Source organism: Balaenoptera musculus, chromosome 18 (assembly GCF_009873245.2).
Source record: "Balaenoptera musculus isolate JJ_BM4_2016_0621 chromosome 18, mBalMus1.pri.v3, whole genome shotgun sequence".
NCBI lineage: Eukaryota > Metazoa > Chordata > Mammalia > Artiodactyla > Balaenopteridae > Balaenoptera > Balaenoptera musculus.
Window position 1 is genome coordinate 2,899,492 of NC_045802.1, and position 17,626 is coordinate 2,917,117.

General features: G+C 45.5%; 1 protein-coding gene across 1 annotated transcript in view; it reads right to left on the bottom strand.

The window, feature by feature from the left end:
- LOC118884252 (mitochondrial intermediate peptidase) overlaps window positions 1-17,626 on the bottom strand; it is a 140,913-nt gene that overhangs the window by 47,336 nt on the left and 75,951 nt on the right. The window contains exons 15-16 of the mRNA XM_036831773.1: window positions 14,433-14,507; window positions 11,469-11,588 (exon numbers count right to left, since the gene is read on the bottom strand). Coding sequence (XP_036687668.1) covers window positions 11,469-11,588; window positions 14,433-14,507 — 195 coding nt within the window. The remainder of the gene's footprint in view (window positions 1-11,468; window positions 11,589-14,432; window positions 14,508-17,626) is intronic.

Consider the following 17,626-nt stretch of genomic DNA (forward strand, 5'->3'; position numbering starts at 1 on the left):
TTTTAAGCGTGACAGGAAACTCAGAGAAAAGCCTGATAGATTTAACTAAAAACAACAATCACCACCATCAAGCAAACTGACAATAAAACCTTCTGAATGTTTAAAAAAAAAAATTACACACGAAGTTGAAAGCTGAATAACAAGATGTGGGAAATATTTACAACAAAAAAGATAAAAGGTTAACATTCCTATAAAAATCAGTAACAACATGGGAAAATGACAAAAATAGGTAGTTCACCCCCTAACTTCCATACAGATGGAAAAATGTCATAGGGGAAGATGTTGGTTTTACTGGTAATAAAAGAATTACAAGTAAAAATAAGTCAGTATTTGTGGCCTATCATACTGTCAAGGGAACGCTATCTGGACTTTAACTTTGCACGTGTGCTGGAGATAAACTGTGCAGCAGCAATCCCACTCTGAGGAATTCACTGTGAGGACAGAGCAGCCGGGCGGGCGCACACAGGTCGCTGTGTCCACAGGGTTACCTGCTCCATCACCACCACCGCCCTGTTGGCTCAGGGGCCACATGACGCCCCCCTCCGTGGGTCCCACTTCGCGCCCTCCCCTCTCTCCCGCTCACTCTCCACTGAGCTCTCGTCGGGAGCAAAACTGCCTGTATTTCCACCTGCCCCCTTGACGGCCCCCTTCACTCTTCTGCTGCAACAGGAACCTGGCTCTCCGCGCGACCTCGGCCCCTCCCCGCGGTGCCGCCCAGCTCCCCGCTCCCGCGGCTGCGGCCACTCCTTGCCGGGGGCTCTCACTTCTGCCTCAGATTGGCTCTCGCCGAGGCTGCTCCTGTCGCAGTTCTGAGGACGCCAGTGACCGCACAGCGACTCCTTAAACGCCCCTCCCCCGGCCTCAGAACCTGCAGCTGCCCGTCCCGTGAGGGAGCACCCCGGGTTACGTGAGTGGCCCCCGAATGCCACCGCCCGCGTCCCTGCAGGGGGGAAGCAGGCAGCTCAAGGGTGGAGGCGACGTGAGAGGGCGGCGAGGTGGCGCCGTGCGGCCTCCAGGAGCAGCCGGCGCACGAGGGGGCCGGCTGCCGGCACGGTGACTTTAGCGCGTGGCTCCTTTCGGCCTCCCGACCTCCAGGACCTCCAGAACCGTGAGAGGAGAAACGCCTGTGCTGCTTTAAGCCACTAAATGGGCAGAGACTTGTGACGGCGGCGACAGGAAGCTCACGGCGCCCGGGCCTCCTGACTCCTTCCCTCCTTCCTCTCCTTGGGGGACGCCGTCCGGTTACGCCTGCGCCATCGCTGTCTCCGCGGCCCTTCCCTCACTCTAGGAGCCGCTCCCAGACGCCGCCGGGACTCGGGACCCGCTGAGCCCGCCGCCTGCGCACAGGCCGCAGCCCCGGGACTCACGTTCTCTCTGCCCGGCAAGCCCACGGTGGGTCACCAGGACAGCTCCGCCCACTCCAAGGCCACCACCTCCTCCCGTGCCGCCGGACCCACGTGGCAGAGCCACAGCTCTGGCCAGAGCGCGGCGCCTGAGCCCGCACGGCCGTGCCCGTGGCCCGGCGGGCCTCGCCTGCCTCCCGTGGGCCCCGGGCCCCTAACGCCGCCTTGGGAGCTAGCAGCGCCATGTCCCCACTCACTCCCTAACGCCCGCGTCCTGAACCACAGCACAAAGCAACCAGAAGGGAACGTCCACCACGGCCCCTGCCGCCCCGGCCTCTCCCCGCGTGCCCCGCACCTGACTACGCGTGCGCCGGCGAGGCTGACCCTGCGCGTCCGTGGAAGATCCACCCCCGGCCACGTCCCCATCACTCTTGGGCAGCGTTACTCGTCAGTCTCTGCAGATCCTTCCCCCCAGCCTCTGCGTGTCATTCCTCTCCTTAAAAACCAAAATGAAATCCAACAGAGAAACAGCCTCTCCGCCCCACGCCCCCTCCAAGCCCCATTCCTCTCCCCTCGCAGGAAACCACCAGAGCGTCCCCAAGTCCCCTCCCTCCGCCCTCTCCTGCCCCGCACTCACTGGGCCTTCACTCCCACGGCTCTACCGGGACTGTTCTCACCTGGGTCACCAAGGACCCAAGAGTACAAACCACACGACAGCCCTTGCACGAGGCTCAAACAGGCAGAGCGACGGGTTACCTCGTGGGGAAGGTGCATCGACTGAGGGGTTCAGTGCCTTCTGAGGTCCTGGAAATGTTGGTCTCCTGACCTGCGTGGTGGTTACAAAGGTCTGTACGTATATAAAAATTCATGGAGCCGTACATCAGGATTTGTGCACTGTATGTAAGTTATGTCCAATAAAAAGGTTAAAAAAATCTTCAATAAATATTTGCTGGGCGTGTACCTTGCATACCGTGCGGGGCCCTGGAGAAGCGGTGAATAAATGAAAATGGGCCTTGCTCTTAGGGAATTTCACTCCCACTGGGACGATAGGAATTAGTCAAATGACATCAAGAAATGAGAACCTGGGGTGAAGGATAGGGAGGGCAGACCTGCTTTCTGTGAGACTGTGCGACAGAGGAAGGCCGGGGTCTGGAGAAGCGGCCTTTCCGGGGAGGTGAGTGTGGAGAAGAGAAGGGGGCTCCGGGCAGGGGCAGGGGGCGCGCCGCAGCCTGAGGCCAGAGTGCAGGACCCGCAGGACGGCGGCAGGAAGGCCCACCCCTGAAGGGTTTCCAGGGCGCACTGAGAAAAGGTCTCGCTGCAGAAGACAAGGGCTCCTCACTAACTGCCCCGTGTAAGGCTGGCCCACCCGGAGCAGAGGCAGATGAGACGCATCTCTGTGTCTGTGGGAGCTGGTTCCATCTTCAGGTGCGTGTGAGAGAACAACGTGACACAGGGTGTCCCAGGGGATGGGGCCAGAGTGGGAGGGAGACCAGCTGCAAACCCTTTCACGCCATCTGATTTTTGGTCACATGCATGCATGACTCAAACATACTTAAAATGTAAGATTAGCATCACTCAACCGGCGGCCTCTTACAGGGGGCTGGTGCTGCCCCCGGAGTCCCAAGGGCACAGGTTAAAAAAAGACACCAGGACAAGCCCTCTGGGCCCCGAGCTCCCTGCATCCTGCCCACGCTCACCATGGACAAGAACGTGACTCACTCAGACGATCACTAGGGCGGAAGCTTCTGGAAATGTAAACAGCATCAAATCTAAAAGACACACGTGTATTATTTAAAACGCAAAGTCTACCTGGTAAAGAACAAATGAATATTCTGGATTTTTAGATTTCATTTTATCTAGCCTATGTGAATTCTATGTGAATTTGCAGGCAAAAAAAAAAAAGCATAGCACTATTCATGAAAAGCAAGATGAAAATGAAAGTCGGTGACTTGGCTCAAAGGACTACATTATAAAAACAACTGGGTAGTCACATAATTTCCTCATGTTTTAAATCAGTGAAATCTAGAGTTGCAGCTGTCCCACAAACTGAAACCATATAAATTTTTAGAAAGTGAGTCAATTGTGAGATTAAAGTTTCAATTTATAACACTTCTGTGTTTTAGTTACAAAGTCATAAATAAATCTAGCATGACAGAGAAGGTAAATATTTTCTCAGTTGTTTATGCAGCCAAAGAGGAAAGGAATTTAACATGCAATTAACCACTTAGGTTTTTCTAGATATGTGCCATATGGTCTTTGTATTTAAGATAGAGAAAAAAATAAATATTGTTTTGTTTAATCTAACATTTGCTTAGCAACGTCAGATACTCCAAACTGTGCCACCTGGGCATGCCTTTACCTCCCAGGAGACTTTTTTCATTTGTACAAGAGCCAGGGCATAAGAATAGGAGGAAATGTAACTTCTTCCGCAGGGGGAAAAAAGAGCTAAATAGGAGAAATGAGAATTTCTACCAAATAATTTAAGTTGAATTCTCTGGAGAGAAAATGATGAACTTTTTAACCACCTTGGGGTCTAGTTCTACTGTTTAATAGACAGTTGTTTTTTTTTTTTTTTTAACACATCGAAAAAAAGAGACCTTTATGCCATTCTTTGAACCAACATCTGAGCAAGTGTGAGGTAAGAATAGCCAAAGGTCAAAAAAAAAATAAAAGAATAGCCAAAGGTCAAAAGCAGCCCTTGGATTTCTATATAAAGGCTCCCACGTGATCAAAGCTTTCTCTCACCAGGCTTTCTTTAAAAATAACTAATAAGAAAACATCTGATTGCCATTTTAATCTAGATAGTAGAAATCATTTAATAGATAACTATTTCCTTATCTTAGTATTTTATCAGTTAATCTAAAATTAGAGCTTTTAAAATAAACTCATTAATGCTTGACGCCACATAAAGTCAATAAGCTGATACAATTTTATTATGAACTGAACTTGTGACATCTCCTATGAAAAGCTTTGAAATATACATTCAAGATTAAAGCTATAAAACTGTAATTCTTCATGTGCTTGAACGCACACACGTCGGGTATCTGCATGCATCTCTATACACACTCACATATATATTTTGAAGAAAGAAGTTCTTCAGTGAGCAGGAGAGAAAATAACCTCCAGCGGTAGCACACCCCAACCGTGGGGAGCAATGACGTCCTCTCGTGGCGAGTGTTTTTTGTTACCTTTCTCCTTTTTGAGACTCTTGCAAAACCAACCAAAGGGAAACACCACAAGGCAAGCACACACAGCCTCTCCCGCTCCCTCCCCTCTGCGGGCTCAGCCCTCCGGGGTCAGCGGGCGGCGCGTGAACGAACACTGACCTGGGTGAGCACCCTGGACAAACAACCGGGTCACCCCTGACTGCACTCCAACTCCCAACTGGTCAACTAGCGGCTGCTGTCCTTTGCACATGCGATCATGACAGCGGCAACACCAGCTTAAGAATCTGCTCGACAACGTGAGCAGTTTCAAGACGGGAAGCCCTCAGACCACGTGTGAGTTGTCTGATGAAAGTTTATCTATCAGTCTGTTCTTTGGGAACTCACAACACACATCCACGATAAATGTCCTACAACTGATGGTCCAAGCTACGTAGCACAATGTAACCCTAAATTAATAGAAAAGGGCACAGCGTTATACTGTAGTAGTGGTAGAAACAGAAAATACGTTTAAAATGTCAGTTTTTGCTGGTATTTGAGGAAAATCTATTTCAGTCAGAAGATCTTCCCCACCGACACCGGCTGACCCGGGTGTGCCGCCTCTTGCAGGTCCCCCCGCTCAGGGGCGCTGCCCCCCTCCACAGCGCACAGCATCCCCTCTGTAGGCGAACGCCGCCCGAATCTACACGGCTCCCGCCAGGATCTGCTTCCTGGCCTTCAGACCATGGATCCAACAGCATCCTCACCTCACACTAAACCCGTCACCTCTGCGCCCCTCCTGTCTTCCTGTTTCACTGAAGCCACCCCTTCCCACCGCGGGGGCCGCCCCCCCCCCCGGCTGAGGGAGCACCAGCTCCAGGTGGGTCTGTGGGCTCCTGAGCCGCTGACGCGCCTCTGCCCGCCCAGCCACCTCTTCCTCCTGGTACCTAACCTCACAGTGTCACCGAGCTGCGCCTGAGGGGTGCTCAGCCCCCAGGGATGCTGGCCCAGCAAGGGGGCCTGATGAAAACGAAGGCGCCTCTTCTCCTCACCCATCCTTCGGGGGAGAAGCCGGCCTCTGGAAATGAAAACTAATACCCCAGCGTAACCTTTGTACCAGCTGTACAACGCATCGGAAAGCCTCAATGTGCTGTAGGTTGTCGTATAGATTATATTTTCCTTTTCTCATTGTTTAATTTGAGGAAATAAAATGATCCGTTGGAGAAAAACAATCTCTGGAGATGAGTAGAGGGGAAAACTGCCCCTCCTCTGGTCTCGGGGGACTCGAGAAGTCTCCTGCCCATCTCACGTTAGAACCTGGCAGTCGCCCTGAACCCAACTTCCCGCCCCGGCCCCGCCAGGCTCCCCACCTTCCACACTGTCCCCGAACCCGCCCGACCCCCCCCCCCCCACGCCCCGGGCAGGGCTGCCAGCAGCGCTGTCCCAACGCGGGAAAAACTTTCCAGCTGGCCCCCCAACCCCTCTCTACCCCATACACGGCAGCCAAAACAGCCTTTCAACATGTAAGGTACGTTCTACATACCAAGAATATATTCCTATATTCTATAGAATAACCAATTTATCAACCACAAGCCTATTAATCAGTTTAAGAAATAAAATATTTCTAAGACTTCTGTGCTCCCCCCCCTTCCTTGCTCCAGCGGTTAGCACTGCCTCAATTCTGGGCTTACTATTCCTTCATTTTCTTTATAGTTTTACTACGTATGTAGAGATCTATGATAATGCACTGCTTAGTTCTGCATGATTTTGAACTTTATATAAATGTACAAAATCTATTTCTTCTGAAGCTCATTTTTTTTTTACTTTATATTTTACTTCTCAAGCTCATCTTCACGATTTCCCTGCTGCACAGTATCCCAGCCGATGAATATGCCCGAAATCAGTCATCTATTTTCTTGCTCACAATCGCGTGGGTTCTTCCCAGAAGCCCCGTCCTTTTCCCCCCATTTACAGACAGTGCTGTTGTACACATTCCTATCCTCAACGCTTAGGACCTAAGACAACACTTTCTCTGGGTTCCATGTAGGAGGTGAACTGCTGGGTCACAGGGTCCATCCTCAACTTTAAGAGGTGACACCCGGCTGATTTCCAAGTAGTCACGGCAAACGCAACTCCGCCCGCGTGTGACTGTGACTCCACAGCCTGGGCAGCACTGGTCACTGTCCGGGGTTTTCTCTGTCGCCTGACGGGTAAGTGAGATGGCATCCTGACGTGGCTTCACCGCATGCCCCAAGGAATGCCAAGGTCATCTTACGCAGTGCATTCAAGGCACCATCTTTTCCAAGATGGTACTTTTTTTTTTGGCTAAATGTCTAAAATTGTACCTACTTTTTTTTTTTATAACATCTTTATTGGAGTATAATTACTTTACAATGGTGTGTTAGTTTCTGCTTTATAACAAAGTGAATCAGCTATACATATACATATGTCCCCATATCTCTTCCCTCTTGCATCTCTCTCCCTATCCCACCCCTCTAGGTGGTCACAAAGCACCGAGCTGATCTCCCTGTGCTATGCGGCTGCTTCCCACTAGCTATCTATTTTACAATTGGTAGTGTATATATGTCCATGCCACTCTCTCACTTTGTCACAGCTTACCCTTCCCCCTCCCCATAACCTCAAGTCCATTCTCTAGTAGGTCTGTGTCTTTATTCCCGTCTTGCCCCTAGGTTCTTCATGACCTTTTTTTTTTTTTTTTAAGATTCCATATATATGTGTTAGCATACGGTATTTGTTTTTCTCTTTCTGACTTACTTCACTCTGTATGACAGACTCTGGGTCCATCCACCTCACTACAAATAACTGAATTTCGTTTCTTTTTATGGCTGAGTAATATTCCATTGTATATATGCCACATCTTCTTTATCCATTCATCTGTTGATGGACACTTAGGTTGTTTCCATGTCCTGGCTATTGTAAATAGAGCTGCAATGAACATTGTGGTACATGACTCTTTTTGAATTATGGTTTTCTCAGGGTATATGCCCAGTAGTGGAATTGCTGGGTCGTATGGTAGTTCTATTTTTAGTTTTTTAAGGAACCTCCATGCTGTTCTCCATAGTGGCTGTATCAATTTACATTCCCACCAACAGTGCAAGATGGTTCCCTTTTCTCCACACCCTCTCCAGCATTTATTGTTTGTAGATTTTTTGATGATGGCCATTCTGACCTGTGTGAGGTGATATCGCATTGTAGCTTTGATTTGCACTTCTCTAATGATAATGATGTTGAGCATTCTTTCATGTGTTTGTTGGCAATGTATATCTTCTTTGGAGAAATGTCTATTTAGGGTCTTCTGCCCATTTTTGGATTGGGTTGTTTGTTTTTTTCATATTGAGCTGCATGAGTTGCTTGTATGTTTTGGAGATTAATCCTTTGTCAGTTGCTTCATTTGCAAATATTTTCTCCCATTCTGAGGGTTGTCTTTTTGTCTTGTTTATGGTTCAAGATGGTACCTTTTATGTCCTGTGTTTTTTGTACCACAATCAAAATTAATTTAAAAAGGAAGAAAATCCTTTTCCAGTTACATGTGTTGAAAACCTCTACTTCCAGTCTGTAGCTTTTCACTGATTTTCACCTGGTTTTTGGATGAACAGAAGACTCAGATTTTAATACAGTGGAATGTATCAGTCTTCCGTTTTACAGTTAATGTCTTTTGTGTTGTCTGTATGACATGAGAGTCTGAGCAGGAACAGAAAGGAGCTATCAGAAAGACACTCCCATCATCTCTACAAATTTAAACCTTTACTTCTCACAGAATGAGACAGATCCAAGTTTCATCTTTTCCATATGGACGATGGATAGCGACAGCACCATTTAAAACAAACCAATCTCTTCTCGGCCCACAGACCTGCAGTGTTATTCAGCTTATGGTCAAGAGGCCGTAGATGTGCTGAGCCAGCTTTCAGGTTCTGGGCTCTGCTCCACCATCTGTCCCTGCAGCCCTTGCAGCATCGTTACACTGTCCTAATTCCCACAGCCTCCTCTGAGTACTAATCCCGACGGGGCAAGCCCACCCACCTGCCACTGTTCTTCAAAGCTGCTCCTTGGCCATCACGCTTCCACATAAAATCATACACTCAGCTCGTTAGCTTCAAGCCAACAAACGAGGAGAATCACATTACATTAAGTGTATAGATTAACTGGAGAAAAAGTGATACTGTTTTTATATCAAATCTTCCTATCTATAAATATGATTCAGTTCATTTATTTAGGATCTGGAAATTAAAGATAATATGCTTTTTTAAAAAGATGTTTGGGGGGGGCACCACCTTATATTTTTTTCTTGCCTTAATGGTATCTTTACACTTTTCTTCTTTGTTGCTGGTAAACAGAGATGGATTAAAGTTTTATGTATTGTTTATCCAGAAAAGTTGCTAACTTCTCATTAATTTTAATAATTTACCTGTACACACTCTGGATTTTCTCAGCAATCAATCATCTGCAAATACTGACAGTTTTGTATCTTCCTTTCCAGTGCTTCTATCTTTTCTTCTCCTTGTCTTACTATCCTGATGGATACTACACTGAAGAATTCCAGTGAGCACCCTGGTCTTATTCTCTATGTTTATGGGAAGGTTTGTTACGGGTCTCATGATGAGTTGACAAATGGATGAGAGGCAGAAGTTGCTACGCAGGAAGAACAGAATACTTGTGCAAATCTAAACCGACCCTCAGACATTAAAAAAAAAAAAAAAAGAAAAAAGACAAGGCTTTAAAGAATGCCTTTTTTCTCTAAATGTAGCTATGCTTCTTCTAAAGACCTCCAAAAACAACTGACACAAAGAGCTACAGCTACTGACCATGAATGGGGGAGGTAATCCCAGTGAAGAGATAAACCTTTATATTTTCTCAAAGGAGTTAGAATAAGGAGAGTGGACTTAATAACAACATCCTTCCTCAGAATAAGAATAGTGGACTTAATAACAACATCCTTCCTTTTAAATTAAAAATAATTTACTGATAGTTGATGCAGAATTGGGTACCAATGTCACCTCATCTTTGTATACTTAATTACTACACAAAAGAAACCTGCATGGTGAGGAAAACTGAGTTCTCTTCTTTTTTATTTTTCTAACATTGTTTTTATTTTTATTTTGGCCATGCCACACGGCCTAGAGGATCTCAGTTCCCCGACCAGGGGCTGAACCCAGGCCACAGCAGTGAAAGCACCGAATCCTAACCACTGGACCACCAGGGAATTTCCTGGGTTTTCTTCTAAAAAGAGACACAGCTCAATTGTTATAAGACTTAAGATAAAGAAAGCTGGGGGCGAGCAACTCAGCCAAGCTGAAGTGGCTTCAGAAAGCATCCCAGTTCCTCCTAACTTTGGTGTTCTATGACTTTACTACCCACCAGTGATATAACCACATGGAATTCAAGTCACACTGATTTTAAAACTAAGCAAAGAAGAATATAAAATGAGCACAAAACCACACAGGCACAAAAGCACGTGGATCAGGCAATGCTCCGTAAACTGGGAAACACCCTTAAACAATGTCTTTTTTCTCTAAATGTAGGCAGTTGATGAAGAATGAGATTATTATTATTACAGATTTTCACTAATATAGATAATTCAAGTACACAATAGTACACAGCACTGGAACAGTAGATTTTTTATACATATGGTCAAAAATAGGTAGGTAATGTGACTAGCATTACGTATCACATATAGATGATGCAGCTTCTATGACAATCAAACCCTGCTGATAAGGAGTCTTATGAAGATGAAATTTCCTGTGACTTTACTTGTCTGGTAAAGATGAACAGTCCCACATGTTCAAGTATTAGGACCTGAAGATCTAGTGGACAGTTACAGTTTACTGATTAACTTAAACTCAGCACAACACATGATGGTATCCAACACTGTAACAAATGAAACCACATTTATTTGGCATTTTACGGCTTACAGAGCGTTTTCAAATGAGCTTTCTTTCTATGAGATGGGCTAAGCTAGACCTTTTGGTGGCCACCATGCCACCAAGTCAGGGCCATCTCCCTGAGAACAAGACAAATCCAGAGAAAGACAGAGCTGAAAGACGAAACAAGGAGAAACATTTCTAACAATACCGTGTAAGAACTAACTCAACCCAGCTAACCGGCAACCAAACAGACCGACCCCTGCACCTTCCAGCCACGGGGCTCAATAAACACCCTTTCTGCTTAAGCCACTAGGAGTCGGGTTCCCATCGCTTGGACCTGAGGTCCCGAGTGATATGAAAGCGCCAGTCTCATGCCCGGACCCAGGGGCACTCTTCCCCGCCACGCAGTTTCCTCACGGAACCTGGGCTGATGAGGACACACGGCTTCAGGGTTGGGTGGGAATCCCAACACCACCGCTCACTACCCACGTGACCCTAGACGAGACACGTAACTGGCACAAGCCCCCCATGCACCCCGATGACGGGTAAGCATCGAATTCATAGGGTCCTTCTGAGTCAGGGTTTTTGCCAAGCAATCGGACGGAGTCTGGCACCTAGTCCTCAGCGAATGGTAGCGATGCGCCGCTCTCCATCCCGACAGGGCACCGAATGACGCCCGTCACGGTCCCAACACGGCACCGAATGACGCCCGTCACGGTCCCGACACGGCACCGAATGACGCCCGTCACGGTCCCGACACAAGCGGGTCCTCAATCAGTGTGGATTCTCTTTGCAGTGAGAGCGGCTGGGGACCGATCATCACGTTCATCTTACATCGCTGTTTTTCTTGTCACAGATAAATAATGAAAAAGAACACAAGACTAACTCCAAGGGCCTTTCCCTAGGAATCTAGAAAAACCCTGCTGGCAGGAGGAAAATAAGTACATGTAAACGGACGGCTGGGGGCAGTAAGTGAGTCGGACGTTTCTAGCACTTGCCCCACAGGAAACCTCAACGTCCAGGAGAGGATTTCACACCCCGCCCACTTGACACGTACACCCATTCAATGGCACACAACAGGGTCGGAACGCCAGACTCACAGTGTTTGGGACGTACGGTAAGCCATAGAACTTCTCCTGGGTGTCCCTGAGGATGTCTGTGGTCGAGCTCCTCAGGGGATGCTTCCCGTGGTAGATCTGATCCAGAGCAGCATAAAAGACCTGGACAGAAGAACGCACCTATTTAGTTTGGGTACCATGCTTACATCTATGATGTAGGTGACCAAAGATGTTACAAGTCTACCAGAATAATAACTGCAAGTCGCAGCTAGGCAGTCACAAGTATAAGTGTATGTGGCTTGAGATGTATTTTGTATTTCATACCACATTTAAGACCATGTTAATGACGAAAAGGAAAGCTCTCAACCTCTTCATGATTAAGGATATTAAAGAATTTTGAACACTATCTATAAGGTACTCTTTCTGTACAGTGTAGTAAATTAAATTTGTGACCACAAAACTATATATATACACACACACACACATATATGGAAATATATATATATAGCTGGAAATATGAAAAAATTAAGTTATAACCCGTGACCCGCTGGAGCTAATAAATACTGTTTGGCTTCTTCCTAGAATCCTGATATAATTAAATGAGAGAAATGACAGGGTGAGAATCCTAGTTTGTTGATGAGAGGTGAAAGGTGGGGTGAGGTGAGGTGAGGAAGCAGGAGTGTCACAAAGGATTCAGGAGCAGCTGTCGGAGAGTCTGAGGCCAGGACCAAAGCAGCCCCCAGCCCTGCTGTCAGGGCACAGAGGAAGCAGCTGCTGGGCAGGGCGACCCTGGCTTAAGGAGGTGACTGGTAGGGAAGGCTCACTCCCCTCCAAGGAGAGGACAGAGGCCACTGAAACATGACAGGAGAGTAAAGCATTAGAAGGAGTTTAAACATGAACCCTGCTGCGTATTTACCAAGCTCTGAAAGCTAAAATTTGCACAGAAAACCTAAAGTAAAGTGCTTTTTCACTGCAACATTTGACTTATTAACATTGTTTGAATTTTACCTGAAGCAAGCGAGTAGAGAATGTTTTATTTTAAAGGAAAAAATTCTGTCATGTGATTATGTTTCCGATACATATCTTTCTGATTCAAAATGGGAATTTGTAGAGAATGTGCAGCTGTTGACTTGAAAGAAGTGAGATTAGTTTGTATAAAAGAAAAAATTTAAATGACCTCTAACTTCTGGCTTCATCTAGATACAGAATTATGGTTCTAAATTATAAAGTCAAGTTTAAACCTTCACTGGAAAAATACAGACATTTCCTAAATATTGCTTTGCTCTAACTGGCAATCTAAACATATACTAAATACAGCTCTTTCCATTCTATGTTCTGTAATGAGTAACAATGCACAGAGAGAATCAGAGGGGCCCACATTACTCATCCATGTCCATATTCTAACAGAATAAATCATTAGAAATTGAAATTCTAAAACTCTAACCTCAACTGAGATGGGGTTTTTTTGCCCCAATCTATAAACAAATCAGAATTTAAGAGTTTCGTTCCTTCAGTTACGCCTTTCACAAACGAAAGATATAAGCATGGAATGCCTTTTTTAAAAAAAATGATAAAAACAGCAAAATAAATGTGTATTGGGTTGGCCAAAAAGTTCGTTCGGGTTTTCCTGTACGCTGTAACGTCTTGCAGACAAACCTGAACGAACTTTCTGGCCACCCCAATATTTCATGCCCATTTGCTGATGAACCAAACAATTCTAAGTGACAAGCCCACCCAGAGGGTCCTGCGTGCTTGGGACCAAGAACCTTAGAGCTGCAGAAAAACAGGTGCTATTTTTAAAATAATGCACAGCAAAAAATAAATAAATAAGAATAATTTTAAAAGGCACAATTTAAAAACCACTATTGATACCTGCTTAGAAATCTGCAGCAACTCCCTTCCGCCCTGGGGTGTCCCCACGGCTCGGGGGACGGCTGCGTGACAGGAAAGCAGCAGGAGCGGCCCTTCGGGCGGGAACTTCCTTCCCTCCCTCCTCCTCCAGCTTTTCAACCCCCCTCTCCCTTTCTCTCCCTCTCTCTCCTTATTCTTTTTGGAGGGCAGGCAGAAGTACAGAAAGGTTGGTTTTCCTTTTTAGAAGAAAATCACTGCAACAAGTGTTGCAAAGGATGCCAGGACACGGGCTTTTAAAAGGTAGGACTCCCACGACAGGTACCAGTAAATCAGAAGACTACTGCCAAGTAATGTTAACCTTTCAAATAATCCAGAAATCTTTTTTGCAATTGTGTGATACAAATAGACACTAAATAATGTAAATCCATGGTTTCGTCTATAGCAGGCATCTTCTTCACTGAAACGTGTATTTTAAGGTCCAAAAAAACAAGAGCACATTCATTACTTTCTAGGAACTGAACTTTATACACCTATAAAGCAATTCAATAGTGACTATACTTCTAAACAGGTGACTGGATCATTAGACAGTGAATACTGCCTGAGATGAAAGATGGGTGTTTAGGCTGTGTTTACATAACACTCAAGATCTGATGAAGAGGAAGAATTCCATAAACAATCTCAGAAATTACAAATAACCTAAACATCTGGTATCACACAGACCTGACATCCAGATGGTTTATAAAATGTTTCTCGTCTTTATCTGGAAACCTGGAACACTGGCTTTGAGTTTTACGAAAAACTAAGTCGTTACTGTTTAAACTTCACATGTAAAAACACAAATTTAAAAAAAGATACAAAGTGAACAAAAAGATACAACTCGGTTGCTGAAATGCACCATTTAGAAGAAGTCAGGTAAAACTTTTCCACGCTTTTATTTTCCACTGAAATTGGGAAATAACCTTTTTTGACACCTACTTCCTTAGGACGGTTGGAAGACCAAATGATTAGTCAAGGTCAAGTTCTCTGAACTCAGAGGAAAGACGTTTTGGAAGCATAACTGTTATAATAAATGGGTAGCACTGGCAAGAATTTAAAGTTATGCATTTACTTTGAATAATACCTGTGGACAACTTCAGAACAAAGGCGCACACCCACCTGAAGCTGCACGTCCGCTGCTGCACAAACCTTTTTAGATTCGCAAAGGCGAGACACCATATTTCTGGGCAGTGACTTGAAAAAAAAAACAATATGTATGTGAGTAAACTGCACTGTGTACTTTTGAGGCAGGAAGGTCAAAAATAACATCAAATGATACAATTTCATTTTTTTTTTTTTTTTTTGTTTTTGTTTTTTTTTTGGTTTAATAATAACGTTGAAATATTTTCGAGGACAAGATAAAGGATGAATACATTCCACTGAATTTCAAAAAGTGCTAATTATCAAATAGGGGTTTGTATGTGAAAATACAGGATTGTAGGGAAGTCAGACATTGGCACTGTTCCTTAAAACTCTAGTTAAAACGTTAGGAAGTTAGTGCTTTTTCTCTTCGTTTGTTAGCAATGAAAGTCCGTTCAAGTGCTCTGTTGACCTTTAAGAGCACGTAATGACTGATGACAGGAATCAAAGGTCACAAAGTCAAGAAATAAACTCTAGTCCATGGTGCCAGTCAGTACTGGAGCCGAACTCATATCCTGACAAATAACCATGATAATGAACTGTGCCGCCTTTTATTTTCCAACCTGAAAGAATTGCAGTGCTTGGAAACTCAGTCTGATTAATGTCCCTATACAATTTAGGGCTTCCTCTCCGAGACTAATTAGGCGTAATCATAAAACATCACGTATTCTCTTACAACTAAACTAATAATGTAGCTGAAGAAGTGCTGTAGCCAATCTTACTCTACTGTTACTCTGCACTACAGCTGTATAGACTAACCATTGGTGAGTGGTCATGTGAGCTGTGAGCCGGAAGGGGAAGCAGGCACTGCCGCGTGTGTGTGCACGTGTGTGCACATCTGTGTCTATATATCTATAAAGATATCTCCCCAGGGCCTAGAACAGTGCCTGGCACACAGCAGACACTCAGTACATAGCTGCAGGAGGAGTGAACTAACGCAAGAATGATCCTGACTTCTGTAGCACAGGATGAAGGCTCAGACAACAAGGCCTTTTCTCTTCTCTTTCCGTTTGGCTATAAGAAAAGCAAACCAGCCAAAAAAAGGTAATTTTTCAAGAGTTAAGACACAGACTGAAGGAAGCTGCACAGTGTAACTTCTGGTGCAGGGAAAAGGCCTGGGTCTTCCCGACATAAAACGAAAATTTCCTGCAACAGCATTTTAAAAAGTCAAGGTTCAGTGAAGTCATACACGCCAGCAGCTTGTATCAAGATGTTCAGGTTTCTTTAAACCTTACTTTATAGTATACCTTCTGTTGACAGGACTGCTGCTGCACTTGGGTTTTTCATGCTTCACAAAGCTTTAATGGTTTTATTTTCATGTAAAAAATCGTACGTGTGGAAGGATTATCAACAAACAATGGGAACTCCAGTGGGCAAGCGCTTTATTAGACCTGAGGGACAGAAAGAGGGGGAGATGGGGTCCCAGCAGCACTGCCCATGTGCGCAGAACCATAAACAGAGCTACAATGAGCAAGAGGAAGGAAAACCCTGCACATGAGTGGGAAACCATAAGCTAGAAGGGCTTGACTGAGGGAACAAGGTAGAAGTGGGACCTACAAAGTGAACAGGCGTGAAGCGGGGATGTGGGGCTGCAGGGAGAAGGGCCCTGAGCAGAGGCACGGAAGAGGGGACCCGGGGGCTCAGCCAGGCAAGGATGGGGTGCCCACCCTCAGATCCTGCAGGAGGCCACTGGTGAGTTTTGACCGAGGAAGTCACCTGGTCCAAGTTGTGTTCTGAAAAGATTCCTTTGGCCGCAGTGTAGACACGCCGTAGGAGGGGGCCAGGAGTGGGGACCAGTGAGACACACACACCACCAGTGACCTCAGCCACAGCAGAGTGAGCAGCCGGGGCATGACTGGGGCTGGACTGAGGGGGAAGAGAGGCAGGGCCGGTCAGGGGGTCAGGGGGTCGAGGTGGATGGGGAGGAAGGCCAGGAGGGAAGGCCCAGGCACTGAGCGGGGAGCGGAGAGGCGTCCATGGCCGTGGTCCCGGCTCTCTGTAAGGTTTACAAGTCCTACCTGGAGACAGTGAGGAGGAAAGCCAATACTGGATCTAAGAACCAAACCCAACAGACCCCTTTCATTTGTAAGTACTTTACTTTGAGGCCAGTGTCTCCCAAGATTCAAACCCATCTAGCAAGGGCAAACAAAGGGACAAATTTAAGGAGGCTTAATTCTTTCCTGGTCAGGTTTACAATAAAACAAAAGACGCAAAGAAAAAGAGCCCAAAAAGACAACTGAAAACAGTTTATCAAAAATTACATATTCAGGACTTCCCTGGTGGCACAGTGGTTAAGAATCCGCCTGCCAATGCAGGGGACATGGGTTCGAGCCCTGGTCCGGGAAGATCCCACATGCCGCGGAGCAACTAAGCCCATGCGCCACAACTACTGAGCCTGCGTTCTAGAGCCCGCGAGCCACAACTACTGAAGTCCGTGTGCCACAACTAACAAAAAAAAAAATTACATATTCAAGGGAATTCCCTGATGGTCCAGTGATTAGGACTTCACACTCTCACTGCCTGGGGCCTGGGTTTGATCCCTGGTCGGGGAATTAAGATCCCACAAAGCCAAGTGGCACGGCCAAAAAGGAAAAAAATTACGTATTCAGAAAACCCACATGTGCTACATAGTTCTATAAAACGTTGGGGGAAATGAAGGTTACATGGGACTCCTGGATTACTTTTTGCAACTTCCTATGAGTCTACAATTATTTCAAAATAAAAAGTACAAAAAAAATCCCCAAACTATGTATTCAAGGCCCACTGTACATATAGTAGTGAATACAAAGAATGTTTACCAAAAATGTAAGGAAACATTTAAGTAGAAGTTAAATACTGTCCTAGTAGAACAGTTCAAAGGAAAGAATTATTAACCCATCAAATCACAAATTAAATAATACATTTATACCATGTGTGGTGTAAACAGGAAAATAGATGTTCTTTTTTTTTTAATCTAGTTGGGTTGTTAATCAATTGGAATTAATAAATGTACTTCAGCTCACGGAAGGGAGTTATATATTTACTATATATACTTTTGAAAAAGTACTGCCTTTTTCAAAATTAAAAAACAATAACAATGATAAAGTAGAACAAAATTTAAATAACATCCAAACTGACCTTAAGTTCTATACAATTTTTTTTTGGCTGCACCACATGGCTGTGGGATCCTAGTT